This window comes from Neovison vison, chromosome 12 (assembly GCF_020171115.1).
Source record: "Neovison vison isolate M4711 chromosome 12, ASM_NN_V1, whole genome shotgun sequence".
Classification (NCBI taxonomy): Eukaryota; Metazoa; Chordata; class Mammalia; order Carnivora; family Mustelidae; genus Neogale; species Neogale vison.
Genome location: NC_058102.1, coordinates 3643011 through 3666915, shown reverse-complemented (window position 1 = coordinate 3666915; position 23905 = coordinate 3643011). Strand labels below are relative to the sequence as shown.

The window sequence follows — 23905 nt, the reverse complement described above, 5'->3', positions numbered from 1 at the left end:
TTTCTACCACATCCCATATGAATGCAGAATTCCAGCCACATCCAGAGACACAAGCAGGGGAGCTGGCCAGGCAGTTCCAGGCTTTTCCGGGACAGGCTATACGGAAGCCCTGATCCCCAAAGTTTTTGCCAACCCCCTGGCCAACCCTCCCCCTCCACCAGGCCTCTGCGGGGGCCTGAGGGGGCTGCTAAGCCCACAGCCCTCTCGGGCCTTCTGAGACTCACTGGGGCCTGGGACGCCCAGGCCAGGCTGCTGAGTCCCCAGGGCCCTGCAAGGCCAACGATGTGATGGGAAGGCAGGCGGCATCCCAGGGAAGGAAGGTGGACGCAAGCTCAGACCCACAGGAGGGAAGGGGGCCAGGACAGCTGTAGGCGAGCTCCAGGCTGACATCCAGCTGAACTTTCGGGCTCCTGGTGGCCCCGTTCCTGGCCTGGTGCCTCCAGGAGCAGCCCTGGCCCCTCTGCTCAGGGGAACTCACACTTCCCCTGTTGGCCTGAGTGCAAAGAGCTCCAGCTTCTGCTCACCTCTCTTCCCCAGCCCGTCTGCCTCCAGCTCTGGGAGTTGCGAAGTTCGTCCAGACTCTAACCCAGATCCTGCCCGCGGCCTTCAACCCCGTCTTTCTTGTTCCATCTTTGGCGGAGGCAGAGCACGGCCATCACCACCACCCCTGGACCTGCCTCGGCCATTCCCTTCCCACTCGTCTCTGTATAGCCGTAGGCAAGGTCCCAGGGCCTCAGTTTCCCCTGGTGGGAGGAGGCATATGAGTCGGGTAGAAGGAAGACCCAGAGGACAGTTCAAATCCTGACGTTGCCTCTGCTGGCTGTGTGACCGTGGGCAGAACTCTTCATTCTCTGTGCCTGGGGTTTCCCATCTGGAAAACAGAGCTAGCCCTGACCTATGTAGGGAAGGGGTATTGTGAAGATGGTGGGTACTGTGAACCAGACCCCACGTCTGGCATGGTGGGAGTTCAGGGTTCCACAGAGCCTCTCACTTCTAAGGTCCCTAGACTTGCTGGGTGCAGGGACAGTCACAGCAGTAGCCCCCCTCTCCATCAGCAGAGAAACTGGGTGGAGGGTAAAAGAAACATCAGGGCCCCAACAAGTTTGCTGGAAAGTGAGCATTATGGGAAGGGGGGGTGGGCAAGGGATGTGGTAGAAAGGCCTTCCTGGCCAGAGGGCACAGCTCGGGGGGAGGCCGGCAGGGCAGGGGGATCTGCGTGGAGGCAGGGTGGAGACGGGCTTAGGAGATGAGACGGAGGATCAGGAAGGACTCCGAAGGCCCCACCAAGGAACAGCCTGTGAGACCTGGGAGCTCTGACCGCAGTCAGCATCTGGGTGGACAGCCTGGGCGGTCCTGCGGGGGGTGGGGGGGCAGGGGCACAGGTGGGAGGGGTCCTGGTGCTAAAGCCCAGCTTGTGAGCCAAGTGTGGGCAGGGGCACCCTCCACACACAGAAAGAGAGAGGTGGGCTGGGCGGCTCCATTTGCTCCCCTATACCCATTCTAGAGAGGAAAACTGAGGCCCAGAGTTATGCAAGCACCCACCCAAAGCCTTTTCCTATCTGTCAGGCTGTCTCAGCCAGGGGCTGCCCCCGAGAATAGGCTGACACTCAGGGCAGGAGAGCCAAGTGAAGAGCCAGAGCCCCGGGATGTCAAGGCCAGGCGTGAGCGGCCACTGTTCCCAGGGCCCAACCCAGGGCCCAGCCTCCAGCACCACAGAACAAGTGAATGAGCAAGGAATGAATGAATGCCTCATAGTCTGCCCACATCTGGCACCCGGTGACCGCCTCTTGGAGCACGGCGGGAAGGCATGTCTGGGGAAGGAACACCCCTGGGCCATCGTGGAGAGGGAGTCAGGCACCTGGCATGCCCAGCTAGCTAAGAGCAGGGCGCCCGGAGCCCAGGAGGTAGGGGCACCATGCGGAGGGGCACTAGCCACTGCGGGGGATGGAGGCTATCTGGGGATGCTCCTGAAACTGTAGCCTTGGAGGCGGAGCCTGGGGCTGGGGGTCAGGTGGGCCCCCAGGCAGGCTGGGTGGTGTGAGCTCCACACCTCAGGCAGGGCCCCTCGGAGGATGTGCCAGGTGGCCCTGGGAGGCTGGGGCTGGGGTTGAACCATGGCCAAGAAGTAAGTACAGTCTGGGCACCGGGGCCGGGGCATTCTCGAAGCTCTTTCCTCATTCCTAGCCCTGTGGGAGTAGCCGGACCCCGGCTGCAGCCACCACCGCGGATTTGCTTACCGTCTCGCAGGGAACCGGGGCCTCCTGCGAAACTGCCCGGCCCAGGCGCAGGCCCCACGGGCCCCACTAACCACCAAGTGCTGGCCGGGCCACCTCCTGCTCTCAGATGGGGAAACTGAGGCTATAGATTAGGCAGGACCACCCTAGAGGTTACCCATGCCTGGCTGTTGGAAGGGTTGAGCTTGGGCTCCAAGTCCAGAGCTTTCTACATCCGTCTTCCTGTCTCCACACCCTCCAAGACGCCTCCTCCTTCAGAACCCCACCGAGTAGCTCCTCCGCTGGGGTCTGGGTCTGGGGCCAGGCTCCGTGGGTGCCCCGGCGGGCACAGTGTGGACGGGGCCTTGTTTGATCAGCGGTTCCGCCCGATGCCAGGCTGCCGGGACAGCGGGCAGTGGCCAAACCGGCCCCACCGCATGCCTTCCAGCCCTCGGCAGGAATGCCATTCATCCTTCTATGCTCACACGGCTACCGCAAGTGCGGGGGCCCGGCGGCACCCAGGCCTCCAAGGAGAAGCAGCAAGGCCTGGTGGCCAGCCAGCGGCTGCTGGGCTCCCAGGGGCCTCGGGCTGTCTTCCCAAGCCTGGGAGGGACTAGAAGCACCCAAGGGGGGCACCTGAGCAAAAACCCACCAGACACAAAGGATAGACCCATAGGGATCCCAAGACCAGTCGGGGTCCAAAGCAGGAGACAGATGGATGGAGCCAGGCCTCCTGGCTGTGGGTCTTCTACCCTCAAGCCCCCCTTTCTCCTAAGAACTGCCCTCACCCAGCCCCATGAGTTGGCTGTGGCACCAGACCTGTGGCTTCCTGTCCCCATACCCTGAGCCCAGGCTGTCCAGAGACAGCCCGGGCTGTCCAGCAACCCAGCATCTGTTTTCAGCCACCACCAGCGGCCCCTGCTGGGAACTGTGGCCCCCAAAGGTGCCTGAAGGCTTGTACGACTCAAGCCATCCCCAGGAACCTGGGCGACATGTGAGGACAGAGGTGCATGGGCACAGTGCCTATTCAGCCTGCACAGAGGGGAAAGGAAATCAGAAAGGTGAGGCCCCTAAGGGCCGATGGGGGCTTGAGCCGCAGGGTCCCCGTGGACAACACTTTCGTCCCCACCCCCAGGGGGAGAGAGCTGCAAGGGCGTCGCGTGGGCTCCGCACACACTCACTTCTGATTCCAGCTTTATTGGGACCGGACGCTCCCCTCCGGGGAAGGCAGGACACAGCCCATCCAAAACCCACCAGCTCTCTTCAAGTGGGAGGGCCACAGGGACACGCAGTGCCCCAACCGCCCCCGCCCCACCCGGGCCACACTGACCCCCTTTCACCCGAGGGAGGGGCTGCCGCTGACAGACTCTTGAGGAGGGTTTCGGCAGAGGCGCCTGGATAATACGTGTGACTCGATGGCATCCAGGGCCCCAAGAGTCCATTTCAAGCAGAAGGAGGAGCCTGGCTCGGGGCACTGCATGAGGCTGTCCCCTCCCTCCAGTACCCAGTGTAGGTCACAATAATTTAAAAGACACGATAGACATTTCGACGCTATATAACAATATAAGTTAACCGGGCCTGTGGACTTGGAAGAGTGTCCTGGGACCCGGAGAGGAGGGGGACCGGGGCGGGGCGTTCACCGTGGCCTGGAGGTGCCAGGAACAGCAGCTGATGGAGTGTCCTGGCATTCCCACGGGGTAGATGCCAGGGCCAGGGCCCAGAGAGTGTCACTCACCCCAGGCTAATGTCGGGCCCACTTGGCTTGTCAGCTGCCTGAGGACACATTTCCACAGGTTTCTGCATGAAAATACCCTAAACTGGGGGCCAGGGGGTGGACACACGAGCAGCGGAAGGCAACACACCAGAAGCCAGCCGCACGCCACCCTTGCCGGCAAGCCACTCCCTGAGGGAGGGTGGACGTGTTCTCAGAGGACACGTCAGCCCCGAGTCCCAGGGTTCTGGTCTCTCCCCAGCCCGCACATGAGACCTGAGCAGGGCCCCCTCTCAAGTTTGAGGGTGAGTTGAACTTCAGGGGAGGGTGGGTCTGTAGGGAGGGACCCTGGGGGAGGGGTCTGGAGCGCAGACACCTGCCGGGACAGCAGGCTGGCTCTGAGCTTTCTCAGCATTGGAGTCAGGGCCCAAGGAGTAGGACTGGACACAGAGGCCATAGAGAAGCCCCAGCAGGCATCTCTGGGGGTACAGGTCCCTGTGCGGCTGGCGGCAGGGAAGGAGGGGTACAGCCCGATTTCTCAAAACATGGGGGCAGTCTCAAGCCACCCTGGGTGTCCCCAGAGCACGTTGCCCAGGGTCAGGATGCCCGAGCCAAGGCAGGAGCCTCTGCTCATCACTTCAGGGTCTCTGGCTCATTCTTGAGCCCTTTGGGGCCTCGGTGTCTGCATCTGTCAAAGAAGGCAGACACCCCTGACCCGCCCCCCACCCGCCAGCCCACCGCCAGCCAGCTCAGGGCTGTCCAAGGCTTCCAGCTGGCTCTGGGCGGGAGTGGGCTCTGTAAACTGAGGCTGCCGGGCTGGCGGGGGCACTGGGCGGGGGGGACAGCATTAGGGAGGGGACGCAGCACTCCTGGAGCCTGAGGTGGGGGACATTTTGATTTGTGTGATACGATTTTCAAGAAGGGTCCCTGTCCGTGGCTCTCCTCAGAGGCCCTCTGGGGGCAGGGTCAGAGGGCGCTGTGCACGGGGGATGCTCCCTCGGGTCCAGAGACGGGAGAGCAAGTGGGGGCCCCAGGGGCTGCGCTCACACGGGGTACACTTAGGACTGGCTATGCCTTAGTGCTACTCTTCTCTGATACTAAGGACACATAAATAAACTCGGTCAACATCTGCCCGGGCCACCCCGAGGCCCCGGGCGGTGGGTGCGGCCAGGGGAAGGGTCCCGCGTGGGGGCCCGCGTGGCGTCGCCGGCCCGCATGGCATTTCCACGTCGTCCATGCCACCAGGCGGGGGAGGGGACGCTCGAGTCCCGGAGGGTCCGCTTCCCCAGAGAAAAGCAGGAACTCCCTAGGCCCCAGAGGGACACCTCTGGGCTGGTCCGGGACAGGGCTCGGCCACAGGAAGAGACCAGCGGGGCGGGAAGGAGCCCCCCGCAGTGCGGGGCGGCGGGGGGCGCGCCCAGCGGTGTGCGCATGCGCGCCGGCGGGGCGCTCACTTGCAGGTGAAGACCTCGGTGCGCTCGCTGCACGTGTTGCACTTGACGAAGCAGCACCAGTGGAACTTGCAGTTGCACTGCCACACCTTGGTGTACTGGTGCGTGTTGTAGCCGCGGCCGCAGCACATGGTGTCGCAGCCGTCCGCGCCCGGCGACGTGCGGTTGCACAGGCGGCCCTGCGTGCCCACGCTGCCCGTGGCCGCGTCCTCCTCGCAGTAGTTGGGCGACTTCTCGATGTACACCAGGTCCGTCTCCATGGGCTTCTGGTAGCTGCGCAGCTGCTTGATGCGCAGGAAGGTGGGCTGCCGCAGGCGGCTGGCCCGCACCACCTCCACCTGCACCGCCGCGTTGTACTTCTCCTTGAGCATGTGGCCCACCTCGCGGAACTTGGGCAGCGTGGTCCAGCACGTCTTGGTGGTGCACGAGCCCGACACGCCGTGGCATTTGCACTCCAGCTTCATGCGCTCCTCCAGGACCTGTGGGCGACAGGGCTCAGTGTGCGGGTGGGGCCTGGGCTACCCCGCCCCACCCCCGACCCCACCCCTCCAGGACCTGTGAGCAACAGGGCAGGAGCTCAGTGTGCATGGGTGGCCCTGGTCTGGGCACCCCGCCCCTACCCTCCCTTGCCTCCAGCCTGGCAGGCCCCGGCACCCCCGACTTCCCGCTGTAGGATCCCGCCTGAGTGCCTCCCCCTCCCAAGCCTCCCTCTTCTCATCCACCTAATGGGGCTGCTGACCGTAGGTCCCCACTGCAGAGGACCTCGTGAAGGTCCAGTGAGAATATCCAGGATGCAACAGAGCCCGGCGTATGCATATCAAATGTGATTCACTAAATTTTCACAATCCCTCAGGTCAATGCGCCGATGTGGAAACTGAGGCCCGGCGGCACGCGGCTTGGGGCACGTTGCAGGGCGGCACGTGGAGAAGCTGGGGCTCGTGCCCAGCCAGGTGGGGTGCAGGTGCCCCGCGGTGAGCCCCACCCAGCTACGGTCAGTTCTTAAGACGTGCCAGTCCCCACCTCTCCTTTCTCTGTACTTCCGCCCTCCTGCCCAGGGTAGGGCCCAGTATGTAGTTGGTGCTTAATAAAGGGCTGTTCAGTGGTATTTGCATGGAGCTCTGAGCGTGTCTGCTGAAGGACAGAGTGGGGGGACGAGCAGGGGGTGAGGGCACGGGTCAGCGAGGCCCAGGCGTGCCGCCTGCTGGGAAGCCAGCCCCCGACAGTGTTGTTCTTTCTTCCCAGCTCCCCGAGGGCCCGCGATGGGCGCAGCCGTGTGTTTTCCTTGGGCCTCCCTCCATGGTCCCGGAAGGCCGATTCCCAGAGCCAGCCCTGACCCCAGGTACTCATTTACCTGGATCGAAAGGGCCCTGCCAGCAGACCTGATTAAAGATGGGGAATCATTAGCCGCCGGCCCGCGGCTGAAGAAGGACCATTTGTCAGCTGTCTCGGCCCCACGGGCCTCACCTGGGCAGCCCCACCCGGAGGGAACTTGGCCGCCCCCCCGCCTCCTGGGCCAGAACCCCAGCCCTGGCCCAGACGAGGAGCCCCACAGGGAATGAATGAATGAATGAATGAATGAATGAGAGGAACATCGCACAGGGCCCGCCACTATCCTGATCACTTTCCCTGCCCTGCCGTCATGGGGCCCTGGTCTTGGGCAAGGACCTCAGGGGCCCACAGTCCAGCATGGGGAACAGAAGAAGAAGCCTACGCAAACCATCCAGGGTGGCGGTTCCGGGGGCCAGCCCCTGCCGTGGTAAGGGGGCTTCCCACAGGAGGGGTGCCTGCCGGGAGTGTGGATGGAGAAAGACGAGCTGCTAATTTGGGCAGAGAGGACAATGCTCCAGGAGAGGGGTGGGGCAGACAATGTCTGTGGAGGAGAGGTTCGGCCCACGTGAGCATCTCGTGGGTGCTGGGTGGCCCCTGAGGATGGTGTCCTGGATGTGAGGGGGTGGGGTTGCGTGAGACTGCCTGGTCCAGCGTCCTGTGGATGATGTCCTGCGGGGGAGACCTGGAGGCTGGGATGGGGAGAAGGAGGGGAGGCTGATGGGGAGGACTGAGCAGGGGAGGGCCCCACTGTCAAGAGGAAGGAATATTCCAAGCTGGAATTACAGAGCCATGGGGTGTCTGGGTTGAGGCCTGAACCAGAAGTCTGCCCTGGGGGTCTATGGAGGGGGGGACCCCCTCCGGGGGAAAGCACATCCTGTCTGCCTCCTGCCCCTCTCCCCGCCCTCCTGTCCATCCTTTCCCCTTCCTCACCCGTACCCCATGTTCATCTTTGCTTTAACCCTCCCCTCCCCAGAAAGACCCTTCCCCCACCAACCCACCCTTCAAGGCCAGCAAGCTTCTCTTGCCCTGACCACACTGCCTGCCTCTACGACCCCCAGGCCAAGAGCTGACCCGATGGACGGCCTTCTCAGAGTCCCCAGTGCACTGGGCTGCTGGCCCAGGAGATGCCTCCTCCGACAGGCTGTGATGGCCTGAGACCCGCCAGGGCTGTCCAGGCCAGGTGGCCCAGGCTACCCCCGCCCCCGCCCTGCCCCCATCTCCCTGTCCTCAGCAAGGCCAGGCGGCCCCACCCCCACTGCCCGCCCAGGCACATTCAGACCACGCGCGGCCAGGCCGGGACGGTGGGCAGATGAAGCCGATTGGGCAGCTGTCTGCGAGTGGGGAGCCGCATCCTCGCTTGGCTGGGTCCCCGGGGACCGAGCCTGTCCTGGGAAGTGATCACAGGATTCAAGAATGTGCCGTTTCCGTCTCCGGCGCCCTCGAGATAAGAGTGACAGCAATGGTGGCGCCAGCCCTGCTGCCCCAGGAGACCACCTGGGAGGGCGCAGCGTGACCAGCCTCGCCCAGAGAAGTGGGGCCTCGGTTTCCCCCGAGCCAGGCGTGCCGGGGGTGGAACGGGGGCCTCCAGGAAAAGGCCAACCTGGTGTTCTTTCTGGAATAAGGGCGCGGCCCAGGCTCTGGGAATAGGGCTCCGTTGTGGCCAGGCTGGGGGCGGGGTGCGGTGGTCACAGTATCCTCACGTCCACAGAAGGCACATGACCCGCCATTCGGACACTGGCCTCGGGCAGGAGGGATGGAAACAGCACATACGCCTCACCCATTTCTTTCTGGGGCCTCAGTGGTGGCCTGACCCTCTGTGGGTGTGTGAGGACCGGGGTGGGGGACGGCAAGGTCCACGTTGGCTTCACCCTCTCGCCCTGGCCACCGTGTGAGTTGGGCGTGGGCACCGAGCAAGGGAGAGAGGGAGTCCGGTGCCCCCTCCCCCCACCTGGGGACCCAATGTGGCCAGCAGCTTCTCTACCAGGGACTTTGCTAAGTCACCCCTCCTGGACCCTGGGTTTTCATCCAGAATGGTGAGCCCCCTGGGGCAGGACCAGCTTGGACCCAAGATGAGGTCAGGTTAGGGCTGTGACCCCTAATGGGGGTCCTGCCTGAGCTCCCAGGGCTTGGGACCCTCCTCAGCGATGGCTTTAGACCTCTGTCACCCCCAGGAAGAGCCCGGGGACATCCCAACAGCAGACCTCCCCGGCTGGGCTGGCTCCTGCCTTACAGGGCAGTAGGCGCAAAGATCTGCCACTCTGGCGTGGCCTCCCTCTGCTCCCAACTGCACCCGCCCATCCCGTCGGGACCGCACAGCAGAGTAACTGCTCAGTAAAGGCCACGCTGTCCAGGGGAGGGCTGGGCAGGGCGGCCCTGGTGTCAGTCTCGCAGAAGCTGGTGGTACGTGGGTCTCCTGCTCAGCCTGTCTGACCCTAGCCCACCAGGGGCCTGGTGAGCTGAACAGCGTCTCCCCCTTAGGAAGCTCAGGATGCGATCTTGTTTGGAAATAAGCCTTTGCAGGTGTAATTAAGGTTCGAGAGGAGGTTATCCTGGATCAGGGTGTGTCCTAACCCCAAGGACAGGTGTCCTTGTAAGGGACAGAAAAGAAATCAGACCCAGAGCTGGAGACCACGTGCAGATAGGGGCAAATAGGATTATGAAGCCACGAGACAAGGAGCCACCAAGAGGCAGGCAGGGTCCTGCCCCGGAGCCGTCAGAGGGCATGGCCCTGCTGACCCCTGGGTTTAGGACTTCTGGCTCCAGAACTATGAGAATAAATTTCTGTTGCTTTGAGCCATCCAGGCTGTGGGACTTCACGTGGCCCCGGTGAACTTGCTTCCCACCCAACTTGCTGAACTTTGGCCCCGGAGAGTCAGACGTAGCCTGGAACACTCTGATGGGACCAGAAAGAAGGTCCAGACTCAGCTCTTACGGAAACCTCAAAAGCCATGCCCCCACCCCACCGTGATCGGTGCTGCGGGGAGCCGAAGGACCCCTGCCCTGCAGGGTCATGGCTGTCACCACCAGTGTCCTTTGCCAAGGGCTCAGGCCGCACGCGTGCTTCACAGCTCGGGCTCGGGGGTGGCTGGAAGGCCCTCGGGGAGGAGGACAAGGTGCATCATGTCCACTGTGCAGAGGAGCAGACCGAGGCAGGAGGGGACTCGCAGACAGGGAGGGGTGGTGCTAGCCCCAGAATCCTGGCTGCTGACCCCAGTAGAGCTCCTTCCTGCAGCTTCCCTGCCCTGCTGTGTCCCCTCCCCGCAACCTGCCTCTCCCCTACTCCCCGTCTCAGTTCACGGCTTCTCGGTCCAAAACCCAGACGTGCACCCAAGCCCCCTCCCATGACACCTACGGCCCAGAATCCAGCCAGAATCCAGCGTGCCTATCCACATGCCAACCCGCTCGCCTGCCTGGACACCCTGAGCTGGGCCAGCAGCCCCCCTGCACCGCACACGCGACCCGAGGCACGCCCCCACCCCACCCACCCTGGCCCCCCAGCCCTGCCTCGCTGGCGCTGCTCCCTCCACCTGGAGGGCGCTTTCCCACGTCTCTGCGACTTCCTCGGACTCTTCCCACCAAGCACAAACCAGAGCTCAGGCCACGGGAGCCGTCAGGGCTTCGGCCGCCCACTGTGGGCCTCCGCGGCCTCATGAGTGAAATGAAGATGGTGAGACCTTCTTCCCAGGGGTGTTAGAAAACCCTGCGTCGGGACCTAAGCTACTGCAGAGGCTCAAGGGCCAGCGGTCGCACCCGGGGCACAGCACACCTCCTCCGGGGAGCCCTCCTCATGCCTTGCCTTCCTCCGCCTCTCCCGGCCCAGGTGGAGACCTGACTGTGCCCACAAGCTGTCTGTGAGCTCCTCGGAGGCACAGATTGTGTCACTCCTTCTTTTTTCTGTCTGTCTGTCCATTCGTTTCACAATCATTTAATAGCCACTGGCTGCTTACGTCTATCGTAAGATAGTCGATCCCTTGGCCTGGCATTCAAGGCTGTCCCAGGCCAGGCTTTGCTTACTCCTTGGGCAGCCCCTGCCCCGAGCACGCGCTCCTGTCGGGGCTCTTCTCAGCACTGGCGAGTCCTTCAAGGCTCTGCTTAGACATCACCACCCCCAGAAAGCTTCTGCTCCCTCCCCCCAGGGTCTCCCAGCTCTCACTGCCCCAGGGTACGGCCTCTGTACCCCTCATGAGGACCCAGCTGGTGCCGGGTCTTCCTCCGCCTCGTCTCCTGTGCCTGGCCCAGCTAACGCCTGGCCCAGAGAAGGGACAAGGAGTGTTTGTTGAGTGAACGAGTGTGCAGCTGGCTCACTGTGGTCCCTGGGGCAGAGGCAGGCAAGTCTGTCCTGCAGAGACCCGCAGGGCCTGGTGCCCGGGGTGCAGCCCCTGGGGCCGGGGAGCCAGACCTGGAGAGGCGTTCCGCTCGGCTGGCGCCCTATCTCGGGCCATCTTGCCGCCATGGCGGCCGCTCCTCCCAGCCCAGTATCTGGGGCCCTCATCTCCCTGAGGCGGGGCCGGGCTCGCCCTGACTTCTGCCCCAGTGTGGTCCTGCCCGGACCTCCTCCGTTACTGCCCCACCGCGCTGCTCCGTCCGGGTGTGAGGCTGGTGGCTCCTGGGGTTTCCGCCTTCCTCAGGCTGTTCCTGCCTCCTGGGAACATCCCTTCCTTCAGTCCAGCAGGCAGTCTGAGCCAAAGGTAGCCTCCTCCAGGAAGCTTTCCCGGTGTGCTGGTACGACCCATCTAGTACCAGGGCAGAGACACGGAACTATGGCCCAGGGGCCACCCCCACACTGGGTCCTGGTCTCAGCCTTGCCACCCGCCACTGAGAACCAGAGCCCCACCCCCCAGCCTCAGTCTTCAGACCTCTGGAATGGGAACCTTAGAGCTGCCGGGAGGGTCAGACGGGACGTCGTGCCCAGTGCCCCCCACCACACACCTCCAGGGTCCAGGCCCCCAAGCACACCCCCAGGTGGGGAAGGAGAGCCCAGGTGAGGCCACAGCCGCTCCCCCTGCCCCCCGCCCCCCTCCCAACCCGGGGCCGCCCGCCCTACCTTCCTGCCCGCCTCGTTGTTGTGCAGGTTCATGAGGCGCCGCGCGTTCTTCTTGATCTCGCGGGCATCCACGAAGCGCCGGGAGAAGTCGATGCCGTAGCGCACGTCGGCGGAGCACCCGCCCCACTTCCAGCCCTCGGCCTGGTTGTAGTAGCCCTGCTTCTCGCGGTCACACCCGCAGTTGCTCAGGTTCCCCTGGCTGCAGGCGGCCGTGACGGCGTGCGCCACGCCAGCCGCGGTGATGGCATAGGTGAAGGCGGCCTCGCGGCTCCCTGCAGGGGGATGGTGTGCGCATGGTGAGGCCCCGCAGGGCTCGGCCCCGTCCCGCGGCTGGCCCCTGGTGCGCCCCCCCGCCTTGGCGCTGGCCCTCTCTGGGCTGCCGACTCGGCTCAGGGGGCAGCAGATCCTGGGTCTCAGGCCATGATGAGGATGGTGCCTGGGTTCCGTGGGCACTTGGTGCGGGCCCTGGCCCCACCACCAGTGACCACTGCTATTTCTCCCTGTCCCAAGAGCCTGGACTGGGTGGGGCGGGGGGGCAGAGAGGGGTGCATTTTCCCCAAACCTGGGAGAGATCCCTGGCAGGCCCTGCCCCCCTCCCCTCTGCCCGTCTCCAAGCACCCCTCGCGCCCATCTCTGATCTCCGTGACGCCCTCACCCAGCAGCCAAGAACCAGGCAGAATCCACACATCTCAGAGCACCTCAGCTCCAGGCTCTGTGTTGCCGCCTTCCTGTCTGACCCCCGGCTGTCACCCCATCACCAGACCCCAGCTTCCTGCACCTTTCCTCTCTTCCAGCCTCCCTGCCTGACTCCGAGGCCCCCAGAACTGCCCAGACCGTGGGCTCCAGTCCTCCCCAGCTCCCTCACGCCCCAGCCACCAGCCTGGGAGCCCACAGTGCAGTTTGGGCTCCTGTGTTCTAAACCTGCTTTGCTCCTCCTCTGCCTGAGCTGGGAAGGGCCCGAGGCCAGCCGGCTTCCCTGTCCCGCCTCCCCATTCTCTGCCCCAAACAAGAAGGACTCTTTCCTTCCAGTGCTGTTCACAGGCTCCTGGGCGTCTCCTGGTCTTTTGAAGGGAATTTCCTTCCCCTTCTCAAATCCTAATGACCTTCCAAGGCCGGGTCCAACACCTCCTCTTCCAGGCAGCCTTTCCAGACTGCCAGCCAGCAGGGGGCCCTGGCTGACCCCTTTCCCCTCAGCCCCAGATCTGGCTCCTCATCGCTCATGACTGTCCTCGGAGTTGGCTCTGTCACTGAGCCATCCTGGCTCCACAGGCTATGGGCTCCCCGCTGGAACAGGGGCTATGGGCTCCCCGCTGGAGGGCTTCAGCACTGAACCAGTCTTTATTCTCCATGGGCTCTGGCTGGGCCCTGGGCATCCGGACACCTTGGCCCGGCCCCTCTTGCCCATGGCTCCAAGGCTCTTTGCAGGCCACGTGGCAGGTATGTGTGGCCCTCAGTAGCCGGCACCATGGGCGTGGAAATCAGGGACATCCCTGTGCTTGCACAGGCCCCATACCTGTGACCACCACTATCCCCATTACTGCGGCGAGAGCGATCATCCCCAGATGGAGAGGGTTGAAGTTCAAGTCATGTCCTTTCCATGAACATCCACGAAGCACCACCGACTTGCCCGCCGTGATCGGCCTTGGGTATGTGCTCTAGGGTCTACCTCCTCACCTACCAGCCCTCTGGGGGAACTTCCCCTGGGGCTCTCCCTCTGTGGGGTTCCTGTTCCCTGGGGTTTCTCCCATCTGGACTGAGGACCAGGGTAGGACCTGCTGGTCTTGGAGGCCCAGTGTGGAGGAGGCTTCACCTCTGCCGCCAAAGAGGGGCAATGGCTCCCTAGAAACCTCCCTCCTCTGAGGGAGAGTGGTGTCCGGGATCCTGGTCTGCAAAGGACACAGGGCTGCCCCGGGGGCCCTTGCTGCCCACCCCTGCCCCCACCCTGCCTGGGGTCAGTGCACGATCCCCCGAGACCTGCTGACCAACAGCATGGGTTCTGCACCCCTGGCACACCCCCTGTGAGAAGAATCTCTCAGCACAGATGCCTTTTGAGAATCACCAAGGCCCCCGGCCGGGCGCTGTCCAGGTGGGCTGGCTGGGAGCTCCTTGTGACCCAAGGTCAAGCCCAGGGAGAATATGGGGCCTCGGCCTCCCCGGATTCAAGTTAGGTCAAGGTGATCTGAAGGGAAGGACATCGGGTTACCGAGCTCCCTGCTGTTGCCCAAGCCTGGCAGGGTCTGCCGACAAGCTCCCCACATGGACCCGTAGGGCGCACACGGCAGGGGAGTGTGCGTTAAACTGCGTCAGGGGTTCCAGGATAGGAGGTGGCCACGGAGCTCTTCGAGAAGGGCTGAGGGGTCCAAGAACCTCGAAGATGTCCCCACCTGCCTCTGTGGGTGGCAGAGTCTAGGAAGGCTTCCTGGAGGAGGTGACACCTCCTTAAGTAAAGAGAATCTTAACAAGAAGTTAGACTTAACTCCCTGCGAGTGCATAGGAGTGTGTGTGTGTGGTGTGTGAGCGTGTACATGTATGGCGTGTGTTTCCGGAGTGTCTTTGTGGCCCGTGGCCGTGTGCGGCAGGTGCGCGTGCTCCAGGCAGGGGACGCGGCAGGAGCAAAGGTGTCAAGGTGTGAAACAGGTTGCTTATCTGGTGCTAGAAGTATGAGCTCAAGCGTGGGAAGGAAAGAGGCCGTCGGGATCAGGAGGGGCCAGGCATGGGTGGCCAGAGACACCCCTGAAGCACGCGGTGCTTTCTGTCCTGGTGCCAGGACCAGGGCTGCGGACCCCACACCATTGCTCTCACTCGCCGTCTCTCCCGGTGCACCAGACACCCTCACGCTCGCGTCTGTTCTCCCCGAGCACTGAGACAGTCGTGCGAGGCGCCTCATCACGGTTCCAGCCCAGGCGAGCCCGTCAAACTCGGGGTTAGTGGCCGCAGCAGGATCAGAACCCAGGCAAGTGGCATCAAGGCCCAGAGAGGCCGAGGGAGGGTGTCTTTGCAGCTCAGCAACTTCATGCAGTAGAGAAGGGGAGAGGAGGCACCCATGGGGGACTTTGGGGAGGAGATGCCGCTTTTTGGACCCTCTGTGGACCTTGGGGCTCAGCGACCGGTCAGCAGGGGAGCACAGGTGGGAGCCGGCCTCAGAGAGGGCACGTCCCAAGCTCAGCGCCTTGGAGGTGGGGTAGAGATCTCCCAGAATTGTGCAATCACACCCAGAGGCCAGGCCCATGGAGTTACAAGTCCCAGGACGGAGTGGGCGTTCCCTCAGAGGCCCTGGGACGGGCCACCCAGCCCTCCTCTGCCCAAAATTCAACTTGGCGCCTCCCGCGTCCTGCTGTCCGCACGCCGGCAAGCAGGTCCAGAGTTCCATGCACTTGGAGGACAGTTCTCGAAAGCCTCCCTCTGTCCTTTGTGAGAGTTCCCGGCACCCCCCGGTTTATACCCAAGCCCAGCACCGACTCGGGTTACTCATCGGTTACTCACAGGGCGGCCACTCCCGCTAATTCCTTTTTTATTTGGTTTTAATGAGCCAAACCCTCCGTCTGGCCATGAAGACAAGGGGGAGGTGATCAGGGAGCAAGTGGCAGTTTGGGGAGATTCGCGGGAGGCAACATTAGGTCTTAGATGGGGGGTTTCACGGCCCCGCTGCGTCACGACACACCTCATGTCATTCCCACGACAGCCTCACCGAGCAGGAGCGTCACTGTGCCAACCCACAGAGCTGGATACCGCACGGGGTGTGGGGGACAGTCCCCCCCCACAGCCACTCCCAGGGCCCTTTGCCCGCCCCCCGGTACATCTTCCCCCAGAGGAGAACGACTGGGTGCTGGGTTTAGGCGGAAGCCCTTCGAACCTCTGGGCCTTGCTCAGTGACGGCAGGTGGCTCTTGAGATGACCTCAAGCCCCTGGACCCTGACCTCACCCATCCCCACCTACCATTCCCCTCGAAACCTAGCTTGGCCAGGCTCACTGAGGGGGGAGGCGGGGGGGGCGCGGGGAGCAGAGGCAGCTGCCTCCCCCCGACACACCCCTAGCCTTGAACAGAAGAGCGGCCTGGTTCCCTGATGCTTGCCGGTGGGCGCCGGCCTGCTGCTGCCCAGATCCACGTGTCCACAGCTCCCTGCGCTCCTGGCACAGCGGAGAGGCTGCTGCTCCCTGCTCTGTGGCTCCGGGCAGCTCCCACACCATCTCTGAGCCTGCATCCCCATTTGTCAAGTGGACTCACATTTCTCTCCTGGGGCTCCACTGCCCCAGGAGAAGCTCCGAGAGCAAACAGGGCAGCTGGGCATGGCCCTCACCATCCCCACATGGGGAGCCGGCCTGGGGCCTCCAGAGTCCACGGGGTTCCAGAACAAGCCCAGAACAAGCCCAGCGATCACTCTGCTTCCTCCCACGGGCCGACACACTCGGCCCTGCCCCGTTACCCCCTCTCCGCATATTCTGCATAAACCCAACACATCTGGAGCGAAGAACCTTCAGAAACCACTGCCGCATGGGTAAACCGAGGAACCAGGCCCCCTCGAGTGGCTACCCAGCTCTATGCCTTTTCTCCGACAGGTTGTGCAAAGTCCAGCCCTCACTGACCCCGCCGGACGACAGGTTCAGAGAAAGAGCGGAGGCAGCCCCTGGCTGGCTCCAGGCCCTCACGGTGCCAGCCAGGCCTCGATGCCCCAAGTGAGGGTCCTGCCCAGGACAGCAGGACCTAGTCCCTCCTGTCGTCCCCTAACCCTGACCCAAAGGAGGACACTTGGCACCAGGAGGTCATTATGAGCAGCTGCTGGAAGGGATGAATGCTTCTTTAGCAAAGTGGGGCAGAACTGAGAGCTCCCCCTTCCCTCCTGGGACAGAGCCGGGGCCTGAGCCCACCCTCCCCACACCCCAGAGGCTCCCCTCACTGTCTACTCAAAGCTACCTGCCACTTGGGCGTGTGGCATACTATTTCTAGAAGGCCATAACTGAGCTCATTGCCGGTCTGGGGAGGCAGGGTGGGAAAGTCATGTGGTTCGCTCTTAGAAGGCAAATCAGGAATCTGGGACCTCAGAGCTAAGGGCCATCCAGGACCGTCCCTCTGTCCCCAGGCAGGAGCCTCAAAGATCTGGGGCCACACACATGTCTGGAGGGCAGGTCAGAGTCTGACAGGGGAAGTTCAAGCCTAGACCTGACATTGGCCAGGGGGCGACCTTGGACCAGTCAAGTTCCAAGGGGCTCTGTCGCCCCACCTGCCAATGAGGCTAACAGCTCCGATATGGCCAAGGGGCTGTGCCAGAAGGCCTGGGGAGCACGCCTGACCCCACAAGTGACACGCCACATGCGGGGTCTTTGTGGGTGTCCCTCTGCATGTACACACACGCATGTGGCACCGGGCATGTACCCGGGCTTCCAGGAGCGTGAGAGCACACAGGCACCTGCTCACCTCCCGGGCAGGGCCCAGCGTCCTTCAGCTCCCCTTGCCTCTCTGCCAACCTGTACTGGCCTCTCTTAAATATGGCATTTTCTTCTTCTTTTTGTTTTAAAGATTTTATTTATTTGCGAGAGAGAGGGATCTAGAGGGAGCAAGAGAGAGAGAACTAGTCGGGGAGGGGCAGAGGGAGAAGCAGGATCCCCGCTGAGCAGGGAACCCCATGTAGGGCTCGATCCCATGACCCGGGATCATGACCTGAGCCGCAGGCAGACGCTTAACTGACTGAGCCACCCAGGCGCCCTGATACGACATTTTCTACAACTCAATAATGAAAAGGCAAATAACCCAATGAAAAATGGGCAAAGGATCTGAAAAGACATTTCTCCCAAGACGCTATAAATACAGCCTGAGCACAGGAAAGATGTTCGATGTCCCGAGCCATCGAGAAAATGCCGATTGAAACCACAGTAGGCTGCCATTCCAGCCCCGCCGGAATGAGTAAAACAAGACAGACGGACAACAGTGTCAGCGCGGACACAGGAACCAGACCCCTCACGGGCTCATGGGGGAGGGGATGGAAAGGGCCACAGCCATTTGGAAACACTGGGGCAGCTCCTCATAGAATTACTACCGGACTCAGAAATCCCCTGCAGGGTGTGGCCCCAGGAGACCTGAACACATGTGTCCACACGGGAGCTGCGACGTAAACACGGCAGCGGCGTGGACAGCCGCCCGCGTCCGTCGCAACGAGCGGATCAGCAAGAGGTGGGCGGGCCAAGAAAGGGAACGGTTCCCCACCACAGGAACGATTCGAACGTGGACACACGCCACGCCATGGAGGGCGACACGCTCGATGACACGTATGGAGTGAAAGACACCAGCGAAGGTCAACCATCCAAGGTCCAAGGTCCAAGGTCACCATCTGGTGTGCGATCGCACTGAGGTGAGACTCCCAGAATAGGGGCACCCATAAGGACAGGAAGCAGATGAGCGTAGTCAGAGGCTGGGGGCTTGGAGGGTGATAGCCGAGGGGTGTGGGGTTTCTCTCTGCAGTGAGGACAATGTTCTAAAATTAAGGCGATGTTGGGCGCACAACTCTGTGAAGAGACGAGAAACCACAGAATTGGCCACTGAAACAGACGAGTTGTGGGTTATGTGGATTCTCCCTCAACAAGCTGTCTTAAAAACATAACAGTATTCGATGGTTTTTAGTGGTTGCGCACAACTTCTCCTCTATTTAAACAGTAATGGTTAGGATGCTGGGCTCAGAGGAGGCAGGTGACTGGCCCAAGGTCACATAGCAGGCCAGCCACAGAGCTGGGATGTGACCGGGGATTCCAGAGTCACGCTCAGACTGCTCCCCACCCGACGGACAGGAAAAGCACGCTGTCCTACCTCCCATCCCGATGACCGCAACTTGCGACCTGGGCTGCCGGTGCCCCCAACACCGAGCACAGCCCACCCTCCTGGCCAAACCCCCAGAGCCCCCAGGGGTGAGGCCCCCAGGTCAGGTCAGGGCCAAGCACACAGCCGGGAGGGGGTTTCCCGAGAGCACAGGCAGATGACTCGGGGGTGACCAGGGAGGGCCTCTCCGGGGGACATCTTGCAGGATGAGATATAAGTCATGCACGAGTACAGGGAACAGTGTGCAGGCAGAGGATACTGCAAGGCTAAGCCCTGAGAAGGGAACAAGATGGCGTGAGTGGTCTGACCCCGGGGAGAGGGTGAAACATGAAATGGGCCATACCACGTCGACTTGGGGAGCCCATGGGGAGGGGGCTGGACTTTAAGGGTGCCACTGTGACCGACACTGAAAGGGCTCCTCTGGCTGGCTGTGGGCGGCGCAGTGGGAGCAGGGCATACACGTCTGTGTAGGAAACACGAGTGGCCGGCCAGGCGGAGGAAGTGAGGAAGGCCGGGCCTGGGACACAGTCTAAGCGTGGAAGCCGTGAGACCAGCCGGTGGACTGGGTGAGGGTTTAGGGAAAGGTAAGTCCAGGAGTCTCCTGACAGGGGGCTTGGGCAGATGGTGGGGCTGTCGCCGAGACTGGGGTGCAGAGGTTTAGTTTTGGGGGAAATCAAGGAGCTGCCTTGGCCACGGGCAGATTGGGGCACCCAGGATGCAGCGGAAGCAGGGGAAGCTGGGCACTGAAGCCCTGCCTGGGGGGCCTCTGGCCCTGCTGTTGACCTGTTGACCCAGGTGGAACCGGGGGCCACCCAGCCTTTCACTCCCCTGAGCCTGTTTCCCCATGTAGCATGGGAATGAAGCCAGTGCCGTGGGTTCTAATCCTCTTTAGCCAGGAGATTTTGGATCTTCCTGGGAAGCAGGTCAGAACAGAGAAGCCGGGGCTGGGGTAGGGTAGGGACAAGGGATGGAGTGGTCCCCGATTCCTCCAGGCCTGAGGCCTGGCCAGTGGGACCCCACCTCTCCCAAGCCTAGAAGTGTCTGGGAATACCGTCCCCACCCCCAGTTTACGGGTGGAGAGATTGAGGCGAGGGAGGCAGGAGACATCCAGGCCAGGTCAGCCGCTCCTGTGTCACCCAGGCCAGCAGGCGCAGTGCCCACGTCCAGGTGTCAGGGAGCAGGAGCTGGTGCGGGGGGGCGGGTGTGGATGCCCAGGGACCCAGGGTGGGGCCAGTGAGGCTTCCTGGCCCCTTGGCCGCAGACAGGGCTCAGTCACCGGCCCCGGGCTCACAACTCCTACTGCACACATGGGGCTCAGGCTCCAGCACGAGGCAGGGGACAATGGAGATTCAGCGGCCCCAGAGACACGTCCAAGCCCAGTAACTTCCCAAATCCCTGTTTGTGCAACTGAAGGATGGCGCCCAGAGCCCCGGGCCCCAGGCCCCCACCCCAGCTCACCTGTGGTTTAGTCATGGTCTCCACACTAAGCTCTGCCTGCTCCTGTCACAAACAGAGCCCTGGAAAAAGCCACACCAGGTCCGAACACGCCGGCAGCCCCTGAGCGCCCGAGGCCTTTGTTCTGACCCAGGGATGCCCTCACGTGCCACGCAGCCGCCCTCGACATGGGCCGCGCTCCAGCTGGGCACGGGGGTCCCCGGCCCAAAGGGGGCAGAGCCTGGCTTAGGGCCACATTGCGAGGGACCCCCCGAGCCAGAGCCTCGGATCTGTGTCCCAAGCTGGGATGGCCTTCCAGGAGCTGGCACCCTTCCCTGGAGCTCGGGGGGGGGGTGCGCTGGGAAGGCCCCTGGTGCACCCTGGCTTCCGGCAGCCCCTCTTGCGACCGTCCAGCAGGGAGGTCAGCCTCAGACAGCCTGCCCTTATGAACGGTGCCTCGTCCCAGCTGCGGCAAATGACCGCAGCTGTGTGAGGACACGGTAGCGTCAGAACCCCTTCCTCCCCGAGTCTATCCTGGCCCCTGGTGCCAGGAGTTCTGCTGGGACACGGGGCTGGCCTGCCAGGTTCCACCCTCGAGGCCCTAGCGCTCCGTGACCTTGGGTGGGTCATGAGCCTCCGTCTCACCGTCTCTGATATGTGGACAGTAGAGCTGGGACGAGCCCGAGGGAAGGGCCCACCCGCAGTGGCCTTGGAGGGGCTGCAGGCATAACAGAAGTGATTCTCTCAACACCGAAGGAGTCAGGCTTGGAGAACGGCCGAGGTCCTGCCAGGCCTTGACCCTCAAAGGCCAAAGGTAAGGCTTGCCCACCCTGTGATCTGTGTCCTGCCTCCGTAGACCAGAGCCCGGAGCCCAGAGCCCGGAGCCCTGGACCCCTTGTCCATGAGAGCCTTGGGCAGAACCCCAGAGTGGGCGCGGAGGAAGTGGAGGGCCTTCGTAGCTGCCCCCACCCTGACGACAGACCCCAAGTTCCAGCTGAGTCCTGGCCCCAGCCTCAGCCCCCGGTATGGGTGGGTACACAGACGGGGAGAGCGCGAGCCTGTGCCCAAGGTACACAGTGGGGGCCTGGGGCAGCTGGTTCGCTGGCTCTCTCTGCTCTCACTCCCGGGGTGGTCTTCGCTCTGCCTCCTGGCCCCCCTGGACTGGCATACAGCAGGTGCTCAATGCATGCAGGCCCTCACCCTCCCACTCCTGCCCTGCCCCAGGAAGCAGCCGGCGAGTGACCCTCTGTCCTCCCCATCTGCTGCGCCCTGAGCTGGAGCGCCATCGCTCCAGAGTGGAGACAGTTGGATCTGGGTACAAGTGTCTGCTCCGGCCCTGCCCAGGCCGCGCCCCTGAGAACGGGGCCACCCAGCAGAAGTCCCACGTGAGCCCCAAATGTCACTTAAGGAGAATGAGAATAAGCAGGGGGACTTGGTAAGCTCGTGTCATTAGCCGGCATCCGGACATCACCACGCCAACGCGGGACTGTCGTAAAGGTCAGCAAAGGGGTATTTACTTGCTCTTTTCCTTTGGAAGTTTTCCAAAATCTGTCGTGTACCTGACACTTAGGGCACTTGTCCATGTGTGCACATCGGCCAGCAGTGGCCCAGAGCCCTCGTCCCTCCCGGAAACCCATGCCACACCTCCCCTGGGCCCTGGACAGCAAAACCGCAGGCAAGGTGCCCGGGCACAGGGTCGGCCGCGTCCTCCAAGGATCGTGCCCGCGGCTGATTTGGAATTCTCGAGACCCTCATCTCTCAGACACTCAGAGGTCAGTCACTCTGCCCCCTCGGACTGTCCAGGACCCGATGGCCTTTGCTGAGCCCCTGCCACAGAGCCAGCCGCCAGCCCCGGGCAGCCACGTGAGCCGGGATTAGGGGTGGCCCCTATGCCTGGTCATGACTGAGGCTGCCCATGATGGGCGGGACTCAGCGTTCCCTGGTAGCGGGGGGTGCGGGTGAGAGCTGGAGCCGCAGCCCCCCTGTCCACTGCCAGTGGGTTCCACGGGGCTCGGGGCTCTGGCGGGGGTGGGGTGCTGGCTGGAGGGTGCCAGTGTTTGAGAGAAGTCCCTCTCCTGCTCAGAACCTTCCTTGCCTTCTGTGGTGTCCTCGGGGTCCCTGAGCCCCAGCTCTGCCCCTCCACCGGACTCCCAGCCCCCAGCTCCCTGGGTCACTCTCCCACAGTTCCTAGAAAATACCAGCCACTTTCTGGCCTCTGGGCCTTGGCACTTGTCCCCTCTGCCTGGAACCCACTTCCTTACACTCACCCTAGGCCGGGCTGGGTCACTCGGATTATCCCTTGGGTCCCATCTCATGCATCACCCCGTCAGGGAAGCCCCAGTTGACAGTCCCGACCCAATAACTGTGCCTGTAAGAGATGCTCTGCCTTGTTCCGGGTCCCCGGGGGCCCAAGTTTCTAACAAGCATCCCTGGGAAACAAGTTTACCACCCGGCTCTCGTGTCGCGCCCCGACCCCAGGGGGAAGAGCTGGGGACACGGTCACGCCCTCCCCAAGCTCACTGCCAGCTAACAGAAGAGCTGGGTCGGGAGGGGCCTGGTCACAAGCATCCTTGCTAAGCCAGGAAATAGGCCTGGGGGGGGCCTCTTGTTGCCGGGAGGGGGTTGCCGCCAGACATGAGGTGACACCGTGTGTGGGTCTTGACTCCCTGAAGGGAGCAGAGCAAGTGGCTCCTGGGGGTGGGGTGCGCCTCAGGGCAAAGCCAGCAGCAACATTAGGAAGATCTCTCTCGTGTGGCATAGTGAGCTCCCCGTTCCTGGAGGTATACAAAGAATAGCACCAGCTGCTGGAAAAGGGACTGGAACCTTACACAGGGGTTCATCTGCCCATTGAGGGCTTTCCCTTCGGCTCTCAAGATTGAGGTATGGCCCAAGGTCACAGGCAAGGCCTGAAGGGGGCCCTCCTGCCTACCCAGGCCATCCCCCCACTTGGGGCCAATCATTAATCAGCACCGCCTGAGCGGCTGCTCCCACGAGTGCCCCCGGCTGCCTGCCAGCTCATGGCCCGTCTCCCGTCTCGTGCCCGGGGCGGCCTCATGCCTCTGACAGGGGCGGGCTGTGCCACTCGGCCCCACTTCCTGCTCGTGACTCCCAGCAGCTGAGTCCTGGGAGGGACAGGTGCCCACTCGGACCCCCGTCACGGCGCCCGCAGGACCCCTGAAGCCAGAGCCCTCCCGGCTAAAATGAGAGCCGGGCCTTCCCTCACAGGGGCCGGCCTAGAGCCAGGGAGGGCTTCGGCAGGGCAGGAGACCTCGGCCCAGGTGGTAGGGAGCCCACCCCTCCCACCCCCCGGGGCAGGGTGAAGGAAGAGCTGAGGCCGGGGCTGAGCCGACCCCGGGGCTGAGGGACCTGGAGGACGAAGCTCCCGAATGTGCCTAGCCTGGCTGTGGACAGGAAGAGCCAGGGAGGGGGAAAGAGCCTTCTCCGGGGAAACGAGCTGTGAACAAGCAGAGCAGAGGGGACGGGCCTCCCAGGGCTGCAGGCAGCGGGGGCAAAGCCACAGAGGAGCCAAGGGTTGGCATGCTCTGGGGAGAGGAGGAAGTCAGCCAGGGAGACGCTCTGGTTTCCAGAAGGGATGAAGGGAGGTGGGGGTGAGGCGTGACAGGGATTACCCAGACTCTGGGTGAAGGAGTTACCTTTATCCTGGGGTAATAGGGAGCTACTGCAGGTTTTGGAGGAAGGGAGTGACATGGCATGACCAGGACTGGAGCGGGGGGCAGGAGGAGGCATGGACAGCTGCCTGGGGAGGGACAGAGAAGCAGGCCCTGCAGGGGCTGTGGGGCAGGGTGGAGGGATGGGCAGGGAAACGCAGGTTTCTGCTGAGGCAACAGGTGCTTAGGTCAGGGGGGAGGCAAGGATGGCAGATTTAAGCAACAAGAGGCTGAGCCTGTTGAGCCAGAG

The 23905-nt window shown here is 63.0% G+C and overlaps 1 protein-coding gene across 2 annotated transcripts in view; it reads right to left on the bottom strand.

Annotated features, from left to right (window-relative positions):
- Positions 1–3394: 3394 nt before the first annotated feature.
- WNT7B (Wnt family member 7B) overlaps positions 3395–23905 on the bottom strand; it is a 47862-nt gene continuing 27351 nt past the window's right edge. For both annotated transcript variants that reach the window (XM_044227908.1, XM_044227906.1), the window contains exons 3-4: positions 11749–12020; positions 3395–5854 (exon numbers count right to left, since the gene is read on the bottom strand). In XM_044227908.1, the coding sequence (XP_044083843.1) occupies positions 5375–5854; positions 11749–12020 (752 nt within the window). In that variant the 3' untranslated portion in view covers positions 3395–5374. The remainder of the gene's footprint in view (positions 5855–11748; positions 12021–23905) is intronic.